The 25,674-nt window shown below is 37.4% G+C and overlaps 4 protein-coding genes and 1 pseudogene across 4 annotated transcripts; 4 read left to right on the top strand and 1 right to left on the bottom strand.

The window, feature by feature from the left end:
- The first annotated feature begins 1,106 nt into the window (after positions 1–1,106).
- LOC110770733 (enoyl-[acyl-carrier-protein] reductase [NADH] 1, chloroplastic) lies at positions 1,107–6,074 on the top strand. The gene is made up of 13 exons (XM_021974934.2): positions 1,107–1,265; positions 1,904–2,214; positions 2,929–3,038; positions 3,124–3,179; positions 3,314–3,398; positions 3,486–3,533; positions 4,245–4,319; positions 4,402–4,513; positions 4,646–4,697; positions 4,780–4,831; positions 4,967–5,024; positions 5,491–5,589; positions 5,706–6,074. The coding sequence occupies exons 2-13, from the start codon at positions 1,938–1,940 to the stop codon at positions 5,858–5,860; spliced, it is 1,179 nt and encodes a 392-aa protein (XP_021830626.1). The 5' UTR covers positions 1,107–1,265; positions 1,904–1,937; the 3' UTR covers positions 5,861–6,074.
- A 272-nt stretch (positions 6,075–6,346) lies between these two features.
- Positions 6,347–9,679, bottom strand: LOC110770761 (non-structural maintenance of chromosomes element 4 homolog A-like). The gene is made up of 7 exons (XM_021974981.2): positions 9,227–9,679; positions 7,968–8,048; positions 7,622–7,874; positions 7,444–7,534; positions 7,141–7,357; positions 6,972–7,063; positions 6,347–6,886 (listed from the first exon to the last, which is right to left on the bottom strand). Exons 1-7 carry the CDS (start codon positions 9,348–9,350, stop codon positions 6,596–6,598), a joined length of 1,149 nt encoding a protein of 382 aa, XP_021830673.1. The 5' UTR covers positions 9,351–9,679; the 3' UTR covers positions 6,347–6,595.
- Positions 9,680–13,552: 3,873 nt separating this feature from the next.
- On the top strand, positions 13,553–14,813 carry LOC110770771 (uncharacterized). Its single transcript, XM_021974994.2, is given in 1 exon segment — positions 13,553–14,813. A coding segment is annotated over 1 exon segment (1,005 nt). The 5' UTR covers positions 13,553–13,666; the 3' UTR covers positions 14,672–14,813.
- A 1,143-nt stretch (positions 14,814–15,956) lies between these two features.
- Positions 15,957–17,573, top strand: LOC110770746 (protein FAR-RED IMPAIRED RESPONSE 1-like; annotated as a pseudogene).
- A 2,383-nt stretch (positions 17,574–19,956) lies between these two features.
- LOC110770767 (DNA-binding bromodomain-containing protein) lies at positions 19,957–23,651 on the top strand. The gene is made up of 3 exons (XM_021974987.2): positions 19,957–20,441; positions 20,537–21,251; positions 22,393–23,651. Exons 1-3 carry the CDS (start codon positions 20,047–20,049, stop codon positions 23,401–23,403), a joined length of 2,121 nt encoding a protein of 706 aa, XP_021830679.1. The 5' UTR covers positions 19,957–20,046; the 3' UTR covers positions 23,404–23,651.
- Positions 23,652–25,674: the final 2,023 nt, after the last annotated feature.

Raw genomic sequence — 25,674 nt, 5'->3', positions numbered from 1 at the left:
AATAAGCCTTTTCTTTTTTAGGACCTTTCCTATTGAGAGGGGTGATAGCATACTAAACTCACACACACTACACTGATGCTCGGACTCGAATCTAGGACTTTGCCTAAGGGAGTAAATACTCCAAACCACTACACTAGTGGGTCCTTTGCTTTGCATGCCATAGTTAAGGTATGTCTAACATAATTTTATTTTGGCAAAAGAAAATTCATTGAATTCATTATCTTTTTATGGAAAAATAAAATTCATTCAATTTTGTTTTTTTGTTTTGTTTTGTTTTGTTTAAATACAAACGGTATTCTATTTTAATCTAATCTAAAGTACGAGAAGGGAGATTCAAACTCGGGTGTATAATGGGAAGCACATCCGTTTCTAACCCAACTTTGCTAATACCATATTTACATTCAATTTTGGTTAATGGAACAAATGCTTTTTGCTGGTTGTTTTTTTCTTTTCAAAAACTGTTATTGGAACTGCTTATGTATCTTGAAAATAATAATAATAATATATTTCATGTAAGGCTTTATTAAACAAATTATCATTCAAGAACCTTATTTAATGATCTTTTTCTTTATTAAATTATCATTCAAGAATCTCTGATCTGCAAGTCAATGCCTTTTTTCATTGGACTAAACCCCGTTAACCTTGTAAAAAAATACATTTTCAATACAATGAGGAGTAGAGTTTTAAATTTTGCAATTTTTTAGGTGAGGATCAGATACACTGAGCAGGTAGCTGGGTGTATATAGAACTTTCCCTATACCATTGATCGAATAATTAAACCAGTAAATGTTATTACCTTTACACTCAAAAGTCATGTGTTCGAATTAACCTTCCAATATTAGCCCGATTTTTCTCCATAACCGAAACCAAAACTAAAGATTATACACGATTTAGACTGGTTCGATTCGTCGGATTTTCAGTTTGGGCCTGAGCACAATTGAGTTTTGTTTTTGGTTTTTCACTTCCAGAATCTTAAGCCCATAGCATCCATATACACAAATGGGGCACTGAAATGAAAGTCCAAAGTCTCCATTTAAGAACAAGGACAAAACTGTCATTTCACAAGGGCGCCAAAAACAACACAGCTCAACGCTGTGTCCTCCCCCTCCTTCGGCATTTACGAAGCTGCCCAACACCAACTCTCCAACAAACCAAGACTTCGATTTCATCGAAACCCACACACAAAAACAGACACTCACATTTCATATAAACACACCACCAAAACCTTGCTCTTCTCTCCCAAAACACTGCCGCAGAGGTCAAAGGTGAGTCTTCGGATCTCTCTATGAATGTGTGCATGCATCTCACTGGTTTCTGATCAGTTAAAAAACACAGCTTTTGATCATGTCGCTAACGTTGTAGGAATGTTTTCACTGGTTTGATTCAATGCCTCGTGTTGTGTTTGTTTCCAAATTTTTCTGATTCGTTAAGGTTTCGTAGAGACATTTGTTGAGTGTATTATGATCCCACGTTGGAAATGAAAAATGAAAGCCTTGCAGTGGCCTAATAGTTGAAGTGATCTTGGGTAAAATTGGCTGCGATTGTTTAGAGACCTTTAGGAAATGGAAAGAAACTAATCTTGTTATTATAATCTTGGTTACCATCTAATCCAGAAATGTGTACTCAATAGTTATTTTTTTTTTGGCACCAGATTTTTTGCATTTCATTTGTTGAATACTACCACTCTGATGAAGTTGTTTAATCTTACATGTTTCAGGTTGAGACAGATTAATTGCTAGTTTTTGGTTGTATTAGTTTGATTTACTGCTTGTGTTGGTTGTTAAGAATTATAATTAGAGATATCTCTAATAATTGCTGATAACATGTCACAAGTTTGAGCTTACTAGCAGAGTGTTAGTGTTGCTACCTCTGTTACTGATGTATATGCTTCTCCGTCTTGCAGAGTTTGTTTCGGTTTCTGGTGATTTGCATCTAAAATGGCCACGACTACAACTCCTGGATCCCACATGGCAGCAGTTAAGCCTTGCATATCCTCCTCTCGAAGAACTTATATGTCAGGCACAGCAAATTTTGGTACAAACAGTGAAGTGGGAGTTTGGAGAAGGCTTAAAAGTTCTTCTCACATCTCAGCAACGCAGCCATTCTTCCAGAGCTTCAAATCAGGGCCTACGAAATCTGTAAAGGCTGTCACCAGAGCAATGTCAGGAGCAGCTGAGAACAGTCCATTGCCAGGATTGCCTATTGATTTGAGAGGTCAAACATCTTTCCTCTTGTATATTTCTTAAGTACTCAAATTTGTAACTTGTGTATGAGTGTTTTTCATAGTTGTCGTGAGCTTACATGCTGAAAGACACAATTAGAATAGACCAACAATAGTGCGACGAATAGAAGTTTTGCAGACTCATGCCTTAGCCACTTGGCTACGGTTCCCTATCAATTCTATGTCTTTCCCCCTTAGCTTAAGCACCAAGTTATTAGGGTTCACAGTTAGACATACTGTCTAGCATACCAGCATCCTTGTGAACTCATGGTGCCTGCATAAGTTACTGAGTGACAGATAAAAAGGATGACAGGGATTAGATTACTGCCAACAAGAGTCAGAGATTTGTCATGAAGTTTGCCAAGAAGGTCCTTGTCATCATCATCATTGATAATTGATGTCAGTTTATTGTTGGTGTCAATAATGAATGCCACTAGTTTACGATTTTTAATTCCAGAAAATCAAGAGAGTTATAGTTCTAAAGCAAGAGAATAGGAAAAGAAATGTGATTTCATCTAGAAAGACACTCTTGAAAGGCAAAGCAAGATCATGGGTTTGCTTTTGATGTTTAAATTATTTGATCCCAAAGGTAGAGTGACAAAGGTTTGGAAAAAGGAAGTAACTATTGATATATTGGCTTTCCAAGGCTGCTTCCCTTAGTTCATATTGTCCACACATCTATCTAACACTGGGACAGCTATTTGCAGGAAAGAGAGCATTCATTGCTGGAGTGGCTGATGATCATGGATATGGATGGGCAATAGCAAAATCTCTTGCTGCTGCTGGGGCTGAAATTCTAGTTGGTACATGGGTGCCGGTATGTAAATTGATCTAACTGAATTTGTGGAACCTTAACTTCTGAAAAATTGTATAGTCTTTTAATGAAGTCTTATTCGTTATAGGCACTTAACATTTTCGAATCCAGTTTAAGGCGTGGGAAGTTTGATGAGTCGCGCAAGTAAGAGCAGATTTTCATTTCCTGCATTTCGTGCAAATCTGTTGATGTTTTTTTCTGTCTCAAATTCTCTGTTAATGCTATTGAATTTTATTGCTGATTTAGGTTTTTCTTTTGATTTCTTTTTTTCCTTTCAGATTGCCAGATGGCTCTTTAATGGAAATTACCAAGGTTTACCCATTGGACGCAGTTTATGACGATCCTGAGGATGTCCCTGAGGATGTATGAATCTCCTGATTTTAAGTTTTTGGAATATACAATAAAGTCAAATTATATATGTAGCGGAGCTCATATTGTGGTTTTGTGCAGGTAAAATCCAACAAGCGCTACTTGGGGTCCTCTAATTGGACTGTGAAGGTATCATTTTTGTGTGGACTAAATTACTGTTCAATTGAAGTTCTTAAGATTTTGTTGACTCTCAGATATTGACTAAATTTTTAGCCTTTAAGTTACACACAGAGGAAAAAGGAAGGGCACACTAGTCAGGAAAATGAAGTTTTGACATAAAATTGGCCAATCTAGTATAATGAAATTATTTTCCATAGCTCAGACCTGACACATAGACAGAAACCTCCACCGCTAGTCACATAGACATGAAATTTGACGCTCATTGTGTGTGATCTTTTCCCCCCTCCCCCTCCCAAAGAAAATGAAGTTTTGACATAAAATTGGCCTATCCAGTATAATGAAATTATTTCCCATAGCTCAGACCCGACACATAGACAGAAACCTCCACCCCTAGTCACATAGACATGAAATTTGACTCTCATTGTGTGTGATCTTTAAGATGAAAAATAGAATGTGTTATGGGTATAATGGTTAAAATTTATAATTCCAGATGTTTTTGGTCACTGGAATTCATGGTGAATTACATGCTTGAAATGCCTCAAGCTTATGTGGAAACATATGTTTCCAGGTGTCTCTGGTCATTGATGTTCACGGTGCATTGCATGCTTGAATTTGGTCGAGCTTATATACCTTTCTGTTATAGGTTATGTTTCCAGATGTTGGGTTAATAAACTGGCCCAGCTTGGGAATGTTGGCTGATTCTGTAGAAATGTTTTGCAGGAGGTTGTTGAATCTGTAAAACAGGATTTTGGCAGCATTGATATCCTTGTCCACTCACTTGCTAATGGACCAGAGGTGAATACGTCTTCACGTTTTTTGTTTAGCAACGTTATTTAAGATCTTCACGGTACTTAGGCAGTAAATGTATCATGCACAGGTTACTAAACCTCTTTTGGAGACATCAAGATATGGGTATCTTGCAGCAATCTCTGCATCGAGTTACTCATATGTTTCTTTACTCAAGCACTTTGCTCCAATAATTAACCCAGGCACAGTTCTAACTTTAATGCTTTATTTCTCCTCCTACCCCTCCTCCCCTCATCATTTTTCAAGAATCCCATATGTTGCAGTGGCTTTTTTGTAGACAGCATAGAATCTAAGGGTAAATTTTAACATGACAGGTGGTGCTTCAATCTCTCTAACATACATTGCTTCAGAAAGGATCATTCCAGGGTATGTGCTTTCTTGCATAAAAAACTACTCGTCAACAGTTATTCTATGAATAAATTTTTATTTAAGACTATCCTACTTGCAGATATGGTGGAGGCATGAGTTCAGCGAAGGCTGCTCTAGAGAGTGACACACGCGTGAGTCTTTAATTGTTTTGCTTTTTATAATAATTCTTAGATTGACCATATCTAGATTTCTCCTTTTTTCTTTTTATTCTTTTTTGTGATGAAACATATATATACACATATATCACATTTCTACCCTTGATTCAGGTGCTGGCCTTCGAAGCTGGAAGAAAACACAACATTAGAGTCAACACAATATCTGCAGGTACTACAGTTATTTTCTGTTGACAGAATCTGTCTTCCACTCTTAATGCACACATAAAATGACCACCTTGTGGTCGAAAAATTGTTTACATTCTGATAACAAAATATTGATGTTATTTCTTTTGATGATAAACAATTATTTAGTAATTTAGGAGTTGATGCCCTTCTGCACATCAAATTAAATGTCTTATTTGATGATTCTGATTAACATCTCTTAGAAGAGATGTGGTGCACCTCTTCCTATCATATGAGTGTACATAGATCTTGGTTAAAGTCAACCCTCAACATTCGATATAAGATGCTGATACGCAATAATGGTCTTCAGATGGCAGATGTTTCACCAAATAGCTTATCGGGGCTTCAAACTTATCTAGACCTCACATTTCTGTTAAACCCTAAATGCTGCGTGGTTCCATGTTCTCACATTTTCTTGTTCATGTGTTTTTTTTTGTCTCTCCCCTATGCAGGACCATTAAGAAGTCGTGCGGCGAAAGCAATTGGGTTCATAGATATGATGATTGATTACTCATCGGAAAATGCACCCTTGCAGAAAGAATTATCTGCTGGTGAGTAATTAAGTACACAACCAAATGCAAGCATGAATTTCCAAATTTTCCATTCTTCATTTGACAAGATTATTACCTTGCAAACTTATGTAAACTTTAACCATTCATGGAAACAGAGGAAGTGGGGAACGCTGCTGCCTTCCTGTCATCACCATTGGCATCAGCCATCACTGGTACCGTTCTATACGTTGACAATGGTCTAAATGCAATGGGAGTGGGAGTTGACAGCCCAGTTTTTGAAAACCTTGATATTCCAAAAGCAGCAAAGTAGCGCTGTGCTAATGCTATAGCAGTCAAAAAACAACATGGATCTTATTCATGCTTTCTATTGAAGAATTGAGGGTAGGTCGTTTTAGTTGGAATCCATTTTTGTTGTTGACATTATCATGTATGCTGTGTCCAAAATAACGTTGTAATTGGTGTAATTGTTATTCAAGACCAAAATTAAGGGTGCAATGAAATTTCCACCAAGACTTATGGGATTTTATTAACATTTTATTTATGAAATTGTAAAATTATTCAAATGAGGTTAGAACCAACATATATATAGCTGCTAGAATTCATTTTCTAACAGGGCCATCTATCAATGACGTCTATAATGGGTATAATAAAATAATATTTTTGTTAGCATTCCGACGAAGAAGTCATTGATTCTTTTGATTCTTTTGATTGGGATTCATATTGAAAATAATCGGAAATCTAGGAATTATAATCGCTTTTGATTATCTAAAATAATGATGTAATTTTCACTAAAAAATTAAAATATGTGTATAAAACTAAAAGGTTCTCTCAAAAGAAAGTATACGATACAAGAACCTTCCACTTCCAGTATCAAATAGCCAAAAGGGCCAAGAGGTGGAAGGTGAAGGCATAGTCCTATGTGTGAAACCCAAGCAATGCATCTGACATACAGAGAGCTAAATGACTGCTAGTTGGTGTACTTATAAAGCAGAAGTCCTAAATGTCCCCAAAATTTGTATACTTCATCCCTCCCTTAGTAAATACTTCACATCAGTTTACGCTTCCCTTTTCGGATGGCAGCAGCTCTATCTTCAGAGTAATCACATACCGGCGAATCTTCTACAACTGATTGATTACTATCAGCCGTGCCGCATCCCCCAACTGGCTGCTGCTGTAAAACCAAGCCTCTGTTTCTGGATAACTTCCTAATTGGTGTTGTAGCTGCGGTTGCTTCAGATTCTTCACATTGCGGATCGAATTGAGAATTGCTTGATATGTTTTCTTGACGCCGGTGTGGCATCAGCTGCTCTCCATCCCCAACGGACTCTTTCATCAACTGCAAATTCCACAAATGCACCATTTGGAAAATCATTCATTGGATAAGCTACAATAAACATTCAATCAATAAAATCTTAAAGTACCTTCCAGTCCTTGAAATCAAATCTGAAGACGAAATGGCAGTAAGCAACCTCCCCTGAGGCAATTGCTTTGGCAGCAGGAGCATTCCTTGGAGCTGAAACACCAAACAGAGAATAAAAGAGAAGAGGTCCTCAGTCAAATAAGAAAGTGAGCAATTGCAAGGGATCTTACAAACTAGATGATGGCCTTCTTCATTCATTTTTATTTCAGCCCGCCCATCTTTAACAAGAAATGAGAGGGCAAATAAATTTTCCACCGTCTGTGCAAAAGAATTCCCATTCAGGACTAGATTTTCAAGCCTGACTCTTCTGTTTTTCCTCAAGATATTAAACATTGCTGCCACATTCTTAACCGTCTCAGGTTCCTCTTCTACAGCAACATTATCAAGCTGCATAAAGTTAAAGTGAGTTTTAGGTAACTGCTCAGTGTTTCATGAGAAAACAGAAGATACCCTAAGCCAAAAACCACCCTTACCTCTTCAGGTGTATCATTTTCTGTAGGCTTCACACGTTTCGTATGAACATAAGCCTTCCGTTGCTTTACTTCAGCATTCATAGGCCCAATCCTGAAGGAAGAGCAAACCATATAATTATTTAAAGAATTCGAAACCGAAGGAACATATCAAAAAATTGATCTTCAGAGCTATCATTACATAGTGCAGCATTGGGGGCTTCTCTGGAAAACATTTGAGACTTCAGTCCCAATATCCTTCCAAGATATCGAGCAGCTAACCCCTTCTCTGTTACTTCTCAGCCCACTTTGTTGCCCAAAGTCTCTAAGAATACAGGAGACAAAATCTGTAGCTGTGATTCCTTCCTTGTTCTGCGCCTTCACAGAGGTCATCAAGGTGTTTGCAATGTCCAAAAGCGCCTCTGCATCAGCAACTTGCTCTCTTGGATTTTTTACTGAAAGTCATTGCAAACCAATCAATTAAGCCTTCATCCCAAATGTAAATTTCTTAGTTTAAGAGAAATCTATGATAAGAAAAGGGAAATTACCCAGCTCGTGCAAGCTATCTACTTCACTAATGATCGAATTAAACTTGTCGGAATCCACTTTCGTAATGTCATCTCTTTCATCTTCGTAATCGTTTCAGTGACACGAGAAAAAGAGATAATTAGAAGGAAAGAATACAAAAATTTAACCATAGGTTTCCCACAGTTTCCTTACACTCCAAGAAAATTAAACTGGCTTTATTTGCGTCTTTACAGACTAACCCACCTCCCTAAACTACTTACTTCTGTGGGAGAGAAAAAGAGAAAGCACATAACATGAAGATTAACCCCATGAAGAATAACAATCCAAACCTCAATTAGTATATGGGGTAGCAATGTTGATTTGATGGGCCAAATAGGATAAAAGCCCCTCCAATGGAAGTAGCAACTCATGTAGCAAATTTAAAAAGTAGCAACTCATATCTTAAATATAACATATTTTAATCAAAAGTATTGTTTATTTATTCATCTTAACATATTTGAAGGATGGGTTGGAGGGACAAAGTTTTAAGGTAGCAAATTTTAGTATCAAAGTGCCACATAGTTTAACAAAGGACACTTTTAAAGAAAACATTTGCTATCTCCATTGGATATGATGCTCGAAGAATAAACAACCCTGAAACCAAACAACAAACACATCCATTTTTGTAATGTCCTCTAATTCATATATGTTTAAGTGACATAAGAAAAAGGCTAGGGATTCCGATATATTTAAAGATTATGCATTTATCTGCATTTAACTATATCTAAACCATTTTAATAATCTCACGAGTTATAACATGACACGTCAATTAATATAGTGTATAAATATTTTTCTAAACTAACTAATGTTGGCTGACTTCTATCTCAAGCTATGGAGAAGATGATGAAAGAGAGAGTAAATAAAATAAATAGAAACTAAACCCTAAGCTATGTTTTAAATCTAGAAGCTTGAGATTAAAAAAAAAAAGGGGAAATTTCACTACTTGAACTCCAATACAAACATTTAAAACCATATGGTTTCCTATAATTTCACGACCTCAACTCCAATCAAATTAAACTGCCTTTTTTTCTATGGAAACAAAACAATGCGAGGGAAAAAACACATAGCACGATGGTCTTTCTCAGCAACCAAACAGAGAGCAACAAATTCCAAACCAGAATTTAGAGAAGAAAAGGTTACAAACAACTCTGCAACCCAATATCAAACACACAAACCGCACAAAAGAGCACACAAATAAATCATCAAAAATATGAAAAGTAAGAGATTGATAAGTAGATACCGTGAATGAGGGTCTTCACAGTAAAATAGCGTGATCGGAGAGCTCTACGGTCAGCCGCGGCTTGCGGTTGTTCCATTTTATCCTTTCCACGGCTACTGCCACCGGCCAATTCACGTTCCATCATCCTTTGAATCAACTACTTCAACTTTCTCTGTAACTTTCCCGGGAAAATTCGTAACCAAGCAAAAATCAGGGAAAGTTTGTATTTTCTGAGTTTCTCTCCCGGTTAAATAGAACCATGGAAAATTCAATGTACCAGAAGGTTACTTTCTGTGGTAAAACCCTAGCGGAATCATATAGCACAATATGCAAGTTCACAATACGCAAGTTCGAAAATTGTTCTGAAAATTTAATATAAAAAGTTGAAAAACCCTAAAGCATGGGAATTTGAAGAGTTATTTTCCCTCTTCGTCTCTGTTTCCTCTGTTTTACGCGGTTGTTGGGCTTTGTTTGATTTTCCGATTTCGAAGCGGATTTATTACAAATGCACACGTTAGTCAACACGATGGACTGTTGAGATTTCTTTCATCTTTAACTTGTTGTGTAAGCTATATGGGAATCTTCCTGCGTAAGCTATAGGTCAAACTTTTATCATTTCTTTTGGTGGTAGGAAAAATAAAACTTATATTACAACTTCTCTAACCCACAAGAGAGATGATGTTTCTCACACGCACACTATTCAAGTACCATGACAGTTCGAACGTGAGACCACTAGACTATCAAAGTGTTATGAGAGTTCGAACCGGAGAACAATAGTTTGCAAGTCAAGATCCTTTTCCACTAGGCTAGATCTCGTTGTCAAACTTATATTACAATTTAAAGTATTGAGTGGTTGTTTATGAAAAAAGAATAATAAAAAAATCTAATTACAATTTTATACATTTTTTAATTACTTAAAATGACAATTGAAAATTAGGAAGGAAAAATTATTGTTTCTTTAAAAGGAAAATTCCCTATGTGGGTGATTTCTTGGGTCAAATATCGTTTCAATCACCTAGGAAGTTTGGCCTAATGATAGCATATACTTTGTTGAAGGAGTTTCGAGTTCAAATCTCATTGACTGTACATGATAGAATAATTGAACTTTGCTATACATATGATACATTCGATATTATTGTGTGTATATATATATGGCAATAGTAACAATATAGGAAAAAGAAAACTATTTTTGAACTCATTGACGATACATGATAGAATAATTGAGCTTTGCTATACATAATGAACATTCGATATTGTTGTGTGTGTATATCTATATATGGAAATAGTAACAATATAGGAAAAAGAAAACTATTTTTAGTTACCAAACCAAATTCATTGCAATTTCCCTCCACATTTATCAAAGTTTATTACAATTTATCATTTGAAAAATAAATTTAAAGGGCAATTTAAGATTACAATTGAAAAGTGATTGTTAAGTTAAAAAAATTTACTACTATAATAGAATAGTAAGTTGTGTAATTTTATAGTTATTACATCAAATTACACCTATTATTAGGCCATCTTGAAGTGCGGTGGAAATATTCAATATTTTCAAACTCATGCATGAAGGGCTTCGCCATTTAGGTTGTGTTGTGGATGAACTTCTTGGGAATGAAATTCCTATGCATAATCACACGTGATGGGGTATGGAAGATGTTCATTCCCATGTTTGGTTTATGCAGTATTAAGATTGAAAAGTTGTTTAGTTTTCCAACAATACCCCATGAGTTAGGTTATTGGATTCCCAAGGATACAATTATCAACATGGGAATGCAATTTCATACACATTCCCAAGCTATTAAACCTTAAACAAAATGGCTAAGAACTTGTATAAACCTACAAATTTTAATCTCTTAATTACCTAATCTTGTAAGTTAGTCGGTTAATGCTTATGTGGACAAAATTTTACAAAATAAGAAACAATTGAAAATAAAATAAAAAGAAGGGATATTTGTAGAAATGTCACATGAACTTATACATCAGTTTCAATTTGTCATCTTAAAGAAAAATTTAAGCAAAATATCACCTTAAGTTTTCAAAATTCATGATTTGTCACCTGACTTTAACATCATCCAATTTTCCATCCATTTTGAAGGGTATTTTAGTCTTTCCAAGCAAGAGGGTTTACATAGCTTTATATTTAAATTATATAAAAAAGAGGGTTTATATATTGGAAAGACTAAAATACCCTTAAAAATAGATGAAAAATTGGATGATGTTAAAGTCAGGTGACAAATCATGGATTTTGAAAACTTAAGGTGACATTTTGCTTAAATTTTTCTTTAAGGTGACAAATTGAAATTGATATATAAGTTAAGGTGACATTTCTACAAAAATCCCTAAAAAGAAACTCCATGTGTGTCTCTCTCTCTTTCCATACCACCCTTTTTTTTTGGTTTTTTTTTTGTGTGGAATACGACCCCTCCACTCACAACAAAACTTGCTCGCCCAACTCAGACCAATCACCCTTTTCCCTCACCCCCACCCCAGCTTGCAACCACCGATGCCCAAGGGAGTCGTCATCGTTCCATTGACTCGTGACGCAGTACAAAAGCACGATAATAAGATAAAGAGAAAACAAATGTTAACCCTAAAAGTTGATAAACTGGAATCCACCTTAAAGATTCCAAATTATTCTTAAACGTAACTACCAAACCAATCAAATCATAATATCAATAAAATAACAAATCTTAGTAGATCTTAGAGGTTGTAGTTACTTTTGTAGTTTTGTGCAATGAGGTATTTACCTGGTTTTTTCAGATTAGTTGCTTTTATGTTGGAATTTCTTTGGCCCCATGAGTGGAGGTACATCTTGTTGGCTTGTTGTTACAGGTGGATTCCTCCATATTTGGATTAACCCTTTGTGGTTATTGTGTTTGTGCTTCCGTATTTGTATCAACCATATATGATTATTTGTATTTGTATTCGCCCTTAGGCATGAATTATGAATGCAATCTATTACATTCCTCTAAAAAAGTAAAAAATAAAAAATAAAAAATAAAACATTGAATAAAATATTTTCCTTGCCATAATCCATATTTGCTTCAAACTTGCTCAACCAATCAAAAAACCTAATGATACATTTCTTCCCCTTTTAAGGCCATAACTGATATCTAGTGTGATTCTTCCTTATTGTATGCGTTCTTGTCAATTTTGAACCAAAAGATTTTCTTTATTTTCCTCCATAAGAATTTACCCATAGTTTGTCCTAAATCATGCCACCGCCAAGACATGTCCACCCACATAAAACATAAATTGCACATGAGTTGGGACGAGATGAAGACATTGAAACCTAGTTCAAATAGATTGGAGTATAATTCGAACCAATCCACGACGAGCAAATGAATGGTGTCGGGGGCATGCACGAGCTATTGACAGTCCAAGTAAGCATAAAATGTGGGATCTACACATGTTTCATCACTTAAAGCAATATGCAAGAAAAGTATTTGCTTAGTTTGGCCTCGTTTGCAAGATTGCATCTCCATATATGCCAATATCGTAATATTCAACTCTGTAGATGTTGGAGCGAAATTTTTTGGCTCCTCGAACAATTAATTTTCTTTTGATGTTGAGAAGCCATGGAGCGTTCTTGTCAGTGTCACTAGTGAGGGAGGAGGAGGTACCTGTAAGAAAACACCACGACGCTCAAGTCAATTGTACGATGCTCAAGTAAATTGTAGTATAATTACAGGAGAGTTAGAATAATATTGTCCCAGCATGTAGATTGTTTACGAGTTTGTATATGAGTTTGAAAATGCTAAATGGTTAAATGAACTTAAAAATGGCCTAATTGTTAGGGTAGTTTCACCTATTTCAAAATTAATTCTTATTTGTTATATTAGGGGAAATTGAACTATTACCTATCATGATTCTAATTCATTGTTCCACCATCTCTTTCTCACTAGACTATCTGGAGGCTGGATTCACGGATGGAGACTCCACCTTAGAGATGGAAATACAAAATCTTAAAGCAATAATATCATGAATTCACGATTCAAATTTTAGTTTTTGGGTAACGCACGATTCAATTTGAACATACTAGCAGCGAGCATTAGGCAACCCAAATCCGCGCGTAACGGTCCTAGCTAGCCATTCAGCGGAATTATTTCCACAAATTTTAAAATTAAAAAATTCATTAATTTTAGACTTCCGAATTTTCAAAATTCAAAACCTTCTTGCTACGTGTGGCCACACCAAGCTCCTGACCCATTAACAGGCACACATATGCCCCTAATAGTTCTAAATATTACAGCATCCTCAGACTACGAGATTTGTAATTTCATCAAAACACAAGGGCTAAATGTTGACGGACACACCCAAGAGCGAAGACGCAGGTGCCAACTCACACGCCAAGCTCAAATCCAGCCAAAACTCATTTCACTGTAGCTTCCAAGAGACAAAATTGATATAAATTTCGTGCCCCCCCAAAATTCACAATTAGGGTTTTCTGCAACACCAGAAATGAAAGCTTCGGTCAAATTCCGCGAGGATCAGAAGCCATTGTTGAGGGCTAAGGTGCCCCTCAGCATATTGGGCCTGCCCTTTCAATCTGGAATCGTTGCCGGCGAGTCTAAGGAGCTCACTCTCAACCTCGGCACCTTCTTCGAATCCGGACCCTCCATCCGGGTCGGTTACCGCCCGAATGACACGTCCAACCCCGTCTCCCTCGTCGTCAAGACTGGGACCGGTTCCTTCGGCTCGCCGATCTCCAGTTCCATGCTCATGAGTGCCGAGTTCAATCTGCTCGGCAGCGGGAAAAACCCTACCTTCATGCTCCACTTCAAGCCTCAGTTCGGAGACTTCTCGATCAAGAAGTCGCAGTCCTCTGTATTTCAACAAATCGTAGGTCCTGCTGACGGCGTCGTTTCGGCGGAGACACCAGCAGTGGATACCGCGTTTATGGGGAAGAAAATCACGGTTTTGCCCTCCGAAAATCAAGCGGCCGGAATTCTCGCCGGTGTGTTTTCCGGCATGGAAATGGCGGCTAGGACGTCGATGCCGGTGAGGAACCGGGGAGTGGTGAGCTTGCGGTGGGGGGTAAGGGTGCCGGCGGAGATGAAGAGTACTGGGGCTAATCCGACGGCGGGGATTGCGTTTCACAAGATCCCGTTCCTGGTGATGAACAAGATCGGGATCGAACACGTGGACGTTGCAGATTCGAAGGCTAAAACCACGAAGGCAGCAGAGGTGGAAAAGGGATTGACATTTCCGGGAAATGCCGAGGTGGCGGAGGCTTGCTTCACGGTGAAGCGTCAGCTGGAGGCTTTACAGAGCGAGAACGGGTTGCTGAGAAAGGCTGTGGAGGATCTCCGGCAGGAAATCGCCGGCGCCACAAAGTTGATTACAAATTCAGGCAATATTGGGGGCAGGAATTCTGGCGGGAAAGTTGACTGGCGGTCAAACAGCGAGAAAAGGTCGTCGGAAGGTGATGTGAGTGAGTAATTGAAGGAGGCACTCAACCACTGATGGTGGCAGAGCTACGAAGTTATATAGTTTGTTTTATTTATTTTGGTATTTGTTATGTTAGGTATTTTGTTATTGATTTGTTTTGTGGTTGGTGTAAAAATTGCTGAACAAAGTAATAAGAATGGTGATACTTAGGGATGAATTTTGAATTGGTAATGCTATTTAGACACACAAAATTGACCACCTTAGAGCATCTCCAACCGATGTGTCAAAAATGCCACATCGACATCTAACAGCTAGAAATAACATCTCACATCACTTCAACCGATGTGTCAAAGCTGATGTGGAATAAAGGCTGGAGGTTGAGATGTTATTTTTGACATCCTAAAAGCAAGATGTCAAATGAATATTTTATTATTTTTTCTTATCTTTTCTTTTTAATTAAAAATAAATCAACACTAAAACGTAATAAAATAATAATTTAATTTGACATATCGGGTGGAGTGTAAAGCTGTGTATGATGTCAAATTGCCACATCAGCCATCAAATTTAAATTTGATGTTTGATATTTGACATCTCCCTTGGAGATGCTCTTAGCTGACCACCTTATGTGGCAGCTGAGGTGTCTTGCCATGTCCATTAATGAATGTTGACATGTGTATTCTATTTTTTATTTATTCTTTTTTCAATAATTCTTAAAAAACAAAACAAATTAAAAATTAAAAAACAAATGAAAAAACCCTAGCGTCCTGGTTAGTTCCTCACGTCTGTTATAAACTTCTTCCTCACGTCTCCATAGCACTCCCTTCCTCCATTGTTGCTGCACTCTGGTAGGAGTATCGCTAGAACGTCCTCCATTGTTGTTGTATCCTCAAATACCGTATTCTCTACTCTGCTTCTCTCATTGCCTCCCTTCCTCCACCAAATTTATCCATCCCCATCCTCCACTGTTGTTAGTGAGAGTTACAATTTTCTCAATAAGAATGAAATTTGCAATCCTAAGCGATTGGGTGGGTTGAAGAATTAATGGAGAGGTTCACTTGTCTATTCTTCTCCAACCGATAAAGAGGTTGAAGATTGAGGTACATACCCAATTTTTAGTGTAATTTTGTTGTAAAAATTGTTGTACAGGTTCTTAGTTTGCGTTTCTTGAATCTGCAATTTGTTTGTTGTAAAAATTGATTAGTGTAATTAGTTGGGTCTAGCTAGCGTGTGGTTCGTGGGTACTGGGTGGCTATAATGTCAACTGAATGTGTATTATTGCATATGTATTACAGGAAGTTTATATTAATATTTGGAATTATTTAGGGTGGAATAATCTTCAAGAAGCCATTCAAATTTGGAGATGAGTGAAGAAAATGATGAGGTTGAGATTGGTGAGATTGGACTGGAAAATACAATGAGCCTAGAAGAAACAACACAAGAACCTAAGGTAAATATGATTTTTAACACAGCTGATGAGGTGCTTGATTATTATAAAAAATATGCAAATCAAGTAGGTTTTCCAATGAAGAAGAGATCATCGAAGAAAGGAGATTGTGGGGAGTTGAAATATGTGACTTTATCATGTTCTCGATCAGGGATCCCACAAAGTACTGCAAGCAATGTCCTAAAGCCATATCCAAGCATAAAATGCAATTGCAAGGCTCAACTTAGGGCGGGTATATGCTTGGATGGAAGGTGGAAAGTGAACTCGGTCAAACTTGTTCATAATCATGGATTGAATCCAGACGATGCTCGATATTTTCGAATGAATCGTGCAATAAGTTCGTATATGAAAAGGAAGATTGAAGTGAATGATAGAGCTGGAATAAGAGTAAATAAGAATTATAATTCAATGGTAGTTGAAGCCGGAGGGCATGAGAATATGTCATTCATGGAAAAGGATTGTAGAAATTACATTAACAAAGTTAGAAGATTACAGCTTGGGGAAGGAGATGCAACTGCAATTCAAAAGTATTTCTTGAAGATGCAAGCTCAAAATGCAATTTTTTTTTTGGCAATTGATCTAGATGAAAGTGGTCGGTTACGGAATGTGTTTTGGGCAGATTCCAGGAGTAGGGCAGCATATGAGGAATTTGGTGATGCCATTACATTTGACACGACCTACTTGACGAATAAGTATGACATGCCATTTGCTCCATTTGTAGGTGTCAATCATCAAGGGCATTCAATTTTGCTTGGATGTGGACTGATTTCAAGTGAAGATACTGAGACATTTGTTTGGCTTTTTAAAGTGTGGCTGGCATGCATGTCTGGGCATGCTCCATGTGGGATAATTACTGATCAAGACAGGGCCATGAAAAATGCTATTGAGATTGTCTTTCCTAACACTAGGCATCGTTGGTGCTTATGACATATAATGAAGAAGCTTCATGAAAAGCTTAAGAGTTATAAACACTATGAATCTATTAAATTTACCTTGGAGAACATTGTGTATGATTCATTGACCAATATTGAGTTTGAAGATCGTTGGAAAGAGATGATTGAGAAGTATGAGTTACAGAGTAATGATTGGTTACGAGGCTTATATGATGAAAGACGTCGTTGGGTGCCAAGCTTGGTGAAAGGAAGTTTTTGGGCGGGCATGTCTACCACACAATGAAGTGAGAGTATGAATGCATTTTTTGATGACCACGTAAATTCTAAGACTACCCTGAAGCAATTTGTGGAACAATATGAAAATGCATTGATGACTAAGGTAGAAAAAGAGAACCAAGCAGATTATAAGTCTTCCTCTGCAGATATCCAATGTAGCACCCACTACTTTATGGAGAAACAAGCTCAAGGTGTGTACACTATTGCAAAATTCAAGGAGTTCCAAGATGAATTAACAGGTAAAATGTATTGTGAGGTAGTTGATACCAAGGAAGATGGTGTGTTTTTTAAGTATCAAATATCTGAAGATATGATAATTGCGGGAAAAAAAAAAGAGTGTAAACTTTATAGTCATATTCCATGAATTTGCCAGCGAAGTTAAGAGCAATTGTTCCAAGTTTGAGTTTAAGGAAATATTATGCAGACATGCCATTTATGTCTTGATTAAGCATAAGATGGATTTAATTCCAGATAAATACATCTTGCGAAGATGGAGGAAAGATGTGACAAGACGTCACACAAAGATTAAAATTAGCTATAATGAGTCAAATGCCACACTTGAAGCACATTAGTGTGATAAGATGCAGAAGACCTTTGATGAGATTAAGGAGTTGGCAACTGATTCTGAAGAAAAGTGTGTGATTGTGATGGCTTGGATGCAGAAACTAAAGGAGCAATTGTCTAACCAGGACAACGTTTGTGGGAGTACTCAACCAACTCCCGAGTCACCAACTGGTAGGAGCTTTGACAATTGTGTTAATGAAATTTCAAATTCGAAGAAGATACTTACCCCGTTAGCAGTCAGAAGCAAAGGTCGACCACCATTTAAAAGGAAGCAATCTAAAATGGAACAAATTGTTAGAAAGAGAAAACAAGGAGAAAAGAAGAGCACATCTCAAGAAAAAAAATACTAATAAAAGAAAAGGAATGAAGGTATGCAAATAAAATAGCTATTACTTATTTTGTTATGTTAAGTGAGTAAATATTCATGGAATACATGTGTTGTATTTGTATATTTTTCATGTACTGTTAATTATGTCCATTCATGGATTGGAAATATCATTATTAATTTCTATAGTTATTCTTCCAGTATCAGTGTTGTCTAATTACTTCCAGCGTTTCTGTTAAGAGTTACTTGGGCCTCCCTGCATTGTTGCCTAAGAGTAGGATGGTTATCATTCAAAGAAACGCCAATAGTGATCCAAAGAACCAAAACATATAATAATTCAATGAATTTCCTTACAAAAATATATGAGTATAACCACTTATTCATCACTGAGCATTTACAATCAAGATAGAGAAACCTATCTGCAATTGTATGAAGAAAAAAATAAAACAAAACTTGGGGTTGCAGAATTTAGACTTGTAAAATCACTCAATTTCCTTGTCATTGTAGACCAAGCTGTGCAACGTTCAGATTACAGAATGTAAATATACTGCTTCTTGATCAATTATGAAAGAACCTATCATCCACTGGGAGGTAATTGGGCATAACAATTTCTGATAAGCAGAGAGCAAAGATTGACTTAAAAACCTGCAAACCAAGAACCAAACCCTGTCTCAAATTAAAATCATATTGGAGATTACAGTCAGTATCACAAAAATGCCAGTTAATGTTTTAGTTTAGTTTCAAAAGAAAATTTATTCAAGGTGTATCATATATTGAATTATTCATATAGTCTGTGAACTGAATGTTTCAACCGTTTAGAATTCCTTCGAACTTAGAAAGGTGTGCTAGCCAAGAACAAAACATAGAATACATCCTAAGAAAGACAACGGAGACACCCATACAGAACAAAGAAATGCAAATTACAAAAGCTAAGCAGATAGAAACCATCGAACAAACTAGGTTGGAGATCTAATTAATTCAAATATTATCACATTCAGTTGACATTATAGCCACCCAGTACCCACGAACCACACGCTAGCTAGATAATTATTGAAAAAAGAATAAATAAAAAATAGAATACACATGTCAACATTCATTAATTGACATGGCAAGACACCTAAGCTGCCACATAAGGTGGTCAATTTTGTGTGTCTAAATAGCATTACTCATTTTGAATTAAGAAGTTGATTCAACTGTAGCATAAAAAGAGTAAAATGCACCAATTTATTGCATTTTGGCTATTGAATTAAAAAAAAAGTAAAAACATTTAAAAACATTTACAATAGTTGTATTCCGTGGATGTAAGGTTTTGGAGAGTATCTCTGAAAAATAATAAATTTGACTTGATGATTTATGCGGCAATTATGTTCACACATTGGGAGCATTTATTTATTTCTACATCTGATATTTTAGGTAAGATTCTCCCCTCCCTCAATTATCGCTTCTATTTATATAAAAATAAGTACATTGGGTTACTAGAAAGTACTTGTAAGGAGTATAGGAGGGCATTGTGCCCCAGAGCCCAAACCCAATCTAATACCTAAACCCAAGTGTTATGTTTATGTGCGTGCGTGTGGCTTATGGACCTTTGGAGCCAGTCACATCCACGACAGATTTATTGGGTTTCATAATCCTAACCGTACGAATAAATCTAGTCACTTGGATGGTACACGTCGGCCAACAGTCACTTGCATATTTCAAAATTGATATTTTCAATTTAGGAGGGTAAAAGCGTAATTTAAATAAAATACAAAAACAAAACAAATACGTGACAAAAGCAATGCAAAAGTCCCCATGCTCGAGATGAGTGCCTGTTCCTAACACAACAAAATTAAAATTAAAATTAAAATTAAAATTAAAACAAAACCGAAGGGAAAAAAAGGAAAAAAAACACGGGCCCAACAGGCAAAATAGACCAAAGGGAATTAAAATCTATCAAACATGTTAAATGAACGTTGAATCAGTTGTTGCAGAGGGAAGTTGTGACAATGGACTGAGTGACTACATGATTTTCTTGATGGATAAACCCAATTTTCCCGAGAAACAAACACCATCATGGGGCACGTGGGAGGAGCTCCTCCTCGCCTGCGCCGTCCACCGCTTCGGTGCGCAGAGCTGGGACGCCGTCGCCACCGAACTCCGCAAACGCAGTTCCAATCTCCATCTTCTCACCCCGCACGCATGTAAACGCAAGTTCCACGACCTCCGACGTCGTTTCAGTCAAAACGATGCCGCATCCGGCAAAGACGACGATACTCCCTCTCTTCCTTGGCTAGACCAGTTACGACAACGCCGTCTCGATGAACTCCGACGTGAACTCCAACGCTACGACCATTCCGTCGTGTAGAAATCTAAATCCATCACGATAGCGATTTGAATTTTTTTTAAATAATAATAAAGATATTAAATTCAATTATTTGTGTGATATAATCGTGTAGGTCTCTGCAGTTGAAGGTGGAGAGATTAAAGGAGGTTCGCGAACAGAGTTCGAGAGAGACCGAAAAACCAGTTGAAAAATCGGATCTAGAGAAGACTGGAGAGGAAGAGATCGAACACAAAGACGCCGAACCGGAAGACAATTCGCCGGAGAAGAAAGGCATCTCCGGCGAAGTCTCCGAGCATGACGACCGTTCGTGTAACGAATCAAACACGACAGATCCGAAACACGAGATTCCCGAAACCGAAGTCGACGATGAGGATAAAGGCTCCAGACAGGCTGACGCGGCCGGTGAGGAGATTGAACCGGTGGAGAAGTTGGATAATCCGGTGGTGGAGGATTCGTGTAACGGAAGCTCCGATTCGGTGATGAAGGAGCCGGCGGTTGTGGAGGCGGAGAAGGGGAACTCCGACGAGTTGAAGGAATCGGTGGCCGAGTCGAAGGGAAAGGAGGAGGAGGAGGAGGGGACGAAGGAGAGTCCGAGTAACAGTGAGGTGCAGAGCTCGGCGAGTTTGTCGAGAAAACTAGGGCAGGAACCGAAATCGGGTGGACCGGGCGGTCCTGACAGACCGGAAGAACCATCTGAACCGGACCAAGAGGATGAATCTCCCGCCATGAAGGGGGTCCCCGTTGAATCTCAGCCGTTGGTTGAATTCCTCGGGATCCTCCGGTCTCATAAGTTTGCCTCCTTTTTCGAGCGCCGGCTCCATTCCCAGGTTCACTTATTTTTTATTTATTTATTTAATTCAAAAGAAAATTAGTATTGTTTTCATAAAGTAAACGGCGACGTATTTAGGTCGGAGGTCGCTGTCCAATAAGGTAGCGACATGTCACTGCGGGTTTAATGGCTGTGACGTTATGTTGTTCTTTTGCCCTATTTGAGAGCGGTTATATTGTACGTGATGGTGCATATTAGGATGTGTATTAAAAATTGGACTGAAAAGGACTAGTTGGTCCCTTGTTGGAAGTATTTATGTGAAATGGGTGGATAGGTCTTTATGTGCCTACTCGATTTGTCGATTAGATATTTCCTTTTATTTTGTAGTCAGTCTCAATTTACTATTGGTTTTTAATTTTTAATTTCTTCTTATGTTGACAAAAAATAAGAGAAAAAAGAATCTATACTAATGCGTACCACATCGTGTCAAAGTCTGGCATGAAGGAAGAGAAATTCGAATTTAAAACTTCTTCCAATAAGTCGGAGAAAGTAATAACTAGTCAATGCAAAAGAATATAACTTTATTCCGCGGATTAATCTAATTAAAAAATTTATTCATCTTTTGCTTGGTTTGTTGTATTCATTTTTCTTTCTTGTGCTACTTTCTGAGTTTGCATTCTATCCTCGGCCAATAAGGCTATACCAACTCTCGTAGGTGCAATTTGACCATACAAAAGTGGTTGGCCCCACCATTTCATTGTTGCAGGAATCTCATTTTTTGTTGTTTCCTCCATCAAAGTTAGTAGTGACATGAGATTTGGTTGCTCTATTGGGATAAAATCTGCTTGGTGATAATTGGCTATTCTCTTTTCTTTTTCAACTTATGGCAAGATGTGAACCTAGATTTACCATTTCCCCCTTTCATGCTTATGCCGTTCAACTCAGAAACTGCAGGGCAATAAATCAAAAAAGACAACACCAGCTTGGCATGAAATGTTAACCCAAAAGTACTTTTGTAAAAATTTGATTCTAGTCTCATATCTAGCTAATTGGTAATTTGGATTTCTAAAATGTCAAATTTTTTGAGTTGCGATGACCTTTTATTATTCTTTGCATAAACGTGTCATCATATCTTTAATAACTTTGGTTACTTGTGCAGAATAAATAACAATGTGATTCATGGTTCTCTAATGTTGCAGGAGACCCCCATTTATAAAAACATGATTCGGCAACATGTAGATTTTGAATTGGTGCAAACCAGACTTGAAGGAGGTCGGTACGAACCCTGCAGCAGATTCTTATTTTTTCGAGATCTGTTGCTTATTTGTAACAATGCCATGGTCTTCTTTGGGAAAAAGTCTCCAGAATACAAGGCCGCGCGCGAGCTTCAGTTACTTGTTTCAAAGGAAATGGTTTTTCAGGCTCCTAAACAAGATCCACCACCTAAAGAAGAGACTCCGACACCGCCAGCTCCACCTCTGAACCAGGATCCTGAAACGTCGGATTCATTGCTAGCAAAATCAAAACTTTCACTTCCACTGAATGCTTGTCGCAAGCGCAGCTCAATTACTGCAAGAGCATCCACATCATCTTCTTCTGGACCAGACAGAAAAAAAGAGCAAATCACTACCTCATTCCGTGATGTCAAGCCAGCTATAAGTTGGAAGCAAAAAGAAGAATCCTCCGATGAAGTTGAGAAACTTCACGTCACCAAGAAGAGAAGAAAAGAAAGACTCAGGAGCAGTTCAAGAAACAACTCGAGCAAAAATGGCAGGAGCCGTGGTAATACTAACGACAGGAATTCAGAAGCCAATGACGGGTTTTCAAGCAGAGTAGTGACTAGCAATGAGAACTCAGAGTCCAAAGCTGAGACGGAAAAGAAGAGCAACACTAATGCAAGTGGGAAAAAGCGAAGCGCTGCAGATTTTTTGAGTAGAATGAAGAGGAGCTCCACATCCAAAACTGGATTATCGACAGAGACATCAAAGACCCCAGACAATAACAGCAAAGGAGGAAGAGCAGAGCAGAGGAAAAATGGAAATGGCAAGGGAAATGCACAAAAAGATCAAGGTTCGCGCAGAGGTTCTGGTGGGAGACAAGCTGCAAAAGAGCAAGGAAGTCCCACGAAAAGGAGTGTGGGACGGCCCTCAAAAAGGGCAGCCGCACCGGCAACAGCTGGTCCGGCTAAGCGAACTAGACAGAGAGGCTAATGAAACCGAAGCAAGAGACGGATGACATTCTAAGAAAATCAAAGGAGATAAATGTTTGTCTGAGCAGGGTAGGAAGGGAGTGGTTGTTTTGGTAATCTGCCTGTGCTATAGTAATAGATATGGTTATTTTGTGGCAAGAGTTTATTTATTTTTTCTTTTTATGATGGGAGTATACATAACGATACTTAATTGCATTGTAGGGTTCTAATGAGAGTTCAACAAGGATTAGGGGCCTACTCGTCAACAAATCTCCAAGTTTTTATTTACTTCCTTACATGGAAAAAAAAGAAAAAGAAAAACGCAGCCAGTCCGTCAAAATGCCATTCAAATGCAAAATCGACACAAAATCCTTCAAAAATGGTAGTGGATAGCATTTCTTCAAAACAAAGTCATCACCAACTAACCTCTCTCTCTCTCTCTCTCTCTCTCTCTCTCTCTCTCTCTCTCTCTCTCTCAACCATTATTAGCCAGTTACAAACACTCTTTTCACGACAACTAGGAATTCCAGTTCATCCCTTAAAAAAGAAAAAAAAAAAAAGTATAAGTGATAGTCTAAACTACAGGGAAAGAGGTTTCTCACACACACACACCAAGATGTCATGTGGGTTCGAACCTGAGACCTTTTGTCTGCAAGTCAAGGCCCATTTCAACTGAAATTCCCTTTCATCTTAAACCAACCCAAAGAAAACCAAAATGAAATAGCTAACGTTTTCAGCTCAAATGGGCTTTAAAGCCATCACCTTTGATATGAGAAGAACGTACACGGGCATATTCATAGGAATGCCTTCACAATGTAGTTGTTGCCCTAGTTTTCATGTCATAATGTAGAACAACTTGTAAAACAGGCCCTATGCTCCAAAAGCCTACATAGAAGGGTGGGGTTGAAGTAGGCTATATGGTAATAACCTACCTTTTTAAATTGTAAGTCCTTTAAAGGCACACACATGAATAAACACAAACAATGATGTGGAGAATAAAGAACAAGCAAAAGCATTAAGTAAAAAACAGGCAACAAATGTTGACCCATAAACTCAACAAGGGGAAAAGCTTGGGGCACCAAGCCAGGAGAGTTCTAATCTCTCAATTAAGAAGTACAAGAAAAACGAAAGAAGACTTAGCTCAAACTATCACCTATAGGTAGCTACAATATAACCTTTGAACAAGTACCTTTTCTTGACCTCTTAGTAGCACCAAGCTCAAGTTGCATGTAATTTGTTGTATGAAGTGAGTTGTGGTTTCACAAATTCATCTTTCTTAATCACAAATGATGATTAAGTCAGACAATTGAAACCAAGTATTGTGATGATTAAACTACAAGTGTTGAACTTGAAGCATATAGTTTAAATCAATATTACAACAATTAAACAATGAAACATTCAATTGAAATCAATGTGAACGTACTTGGAGGAATTTTAAAGTATGCAATCATACTCACACTCTCAAGTAGTCAACAACAACTGAAGCAATAAAAATAGTTTTTGAATGCTCAAGAGCAAATAAGAAATATTTTAGGAACTTAGAACCATGTCTGCTTAAGATGTTTGAAAAGAAGCAATTTCTGTTTTTAATAAAAATAACGGTTGAACTCTAAGAGAAGAGCAAGTTGGTATATATAGGAATTTTGAAATCTAGTTTCAAAATAGGAGTTTGAAATAATACCAAGAAAATCTAAACAAGAATGAGTGGTTGGGAGAGAAAGTAGAAAGAGCCGTTGGGATTTAACAACCACTAAAACTTAAAAGTCAAGATCTATCACGAGATAGCTTTTAAGAAATGGCAGACGACGATATAGATTGATACCAACAAACATGGATCAATACAAAATGAGATGGACTGCTCGAAGGATAATGTGAACAGTTCCGTGGGATGATACCAAGAGAAATATTGTAGCAAATGAAAAATTGAAAGATGAATCAATAAAAGTCTGAATGTATTAATACAAGTGAGATTGTATTAATCCAAGTGATTAATGCATATGATTTTACCTTTTGAACTGCAAGAAGGAGACTTGGAAGCCCTTCAACCCATATTGATTCTAACCTAGAATCTAAGGGCTCGTTTGTGAGTGATTTTGGATAGGCCAAAAAACACTTCTCTATATTTGTTTGGTTGAAAGGAGAATCACTTCTCTATATAATCACTTTAAGTGGTTTTAAGTGATTTTATGGAGAAGCACATGGGAGGTGATTCTTCCCCGAATCACTTAAAATCACTTAAATTGATTATATTGAGAAGTGAGAGGTGCTTCTCCCCAGAAGTGATTATGGTATA

The sequence above is a fragment of the Prunus avium genome, chromosome 7 (assembly GCF_965620075.1).
Source record: "Prunus avium chromosome 7, drPruAviu1.hap1.1, whole genome shotgun sequence".
Lineage (NCBI taxonomy): Eukaryota > Viridiplantae > Streptophyta > Magnoliopsida > Rosales > Rosaceae > Prunus > Prunus avium.
Note: the sequence above shows the minus strand (reverse complement) of the source record. Positions and strands in the feature narration are given on the sequence as shown.

Excerpts from the sequence above, each read along its gene's own strand:
- LOC110770733 (XM_021974934.2), top strand. The coding sequence starts at position 1,938 with ATGGCCACGACTACAACTCCTGGATCCCACATGGCAGCAGTTAAGCCT. Across the intron at positions 4,320-4,401 it reads CACTTGCTAATGGACCAGAG|GTTACTAAACCTCTTTTGGA; the intron begins GTGAATACGTCT and ends TATCATGCACAG. Across the intron at positions 5,025-5,490 it reads AGTCAACACAATATCTGCAG|GACCATTAAGAAGTCGTGCG; the intron begins GTACTACAGTTA and ends TCCCCTATGCAG.
- LOC110770761 (XM_021974981.2), bottom strand. The coding sequence starts at position 9,350 with ATGATGGAACGTGAATTGGCCGGTGGCAGTAGCCGTGGAAAGGATAAA. Across the intron at positions 7,875-7,967 it reads AGATAGCTTGCACGAGCTGG|TAAAAAATCCAAGAGAGCAA; the intron begins GTAATTTCCCTT and ends AATGACTTTCAG. Across the intron at positions 7,064-7,140 it reads AGAAGGCCATCATCTAGTTT|CTCCAAGGAATGCTCCTGCT; the intron begins GTAAGATCCCTT and ends TTGGTGTTTCAG.
- LOC110770767 (XM_021974987.2), top strand. The coding sequence starts at position 20,047 with ATGAACGTTGAATCAGTTGTTGCAGAGGGAAGTTGTGACAATGGACTG. Across the intron at positions 20,442-20,536 it reads CGCTACGACCATTCCGTCGT|GTCTCTGCAGTTGAAGGTGG; the intron begins GTAGAAATCTAA and ends ATAATCGTGTAG. Across the intron at positions 21,252-22,392 it reads AGCGCCGGCTCCATTCCCAG|GAGACCCCCATTTATAAAAA; the intron begins GTTCACTTATTT and ends CTAATGTTGCAG.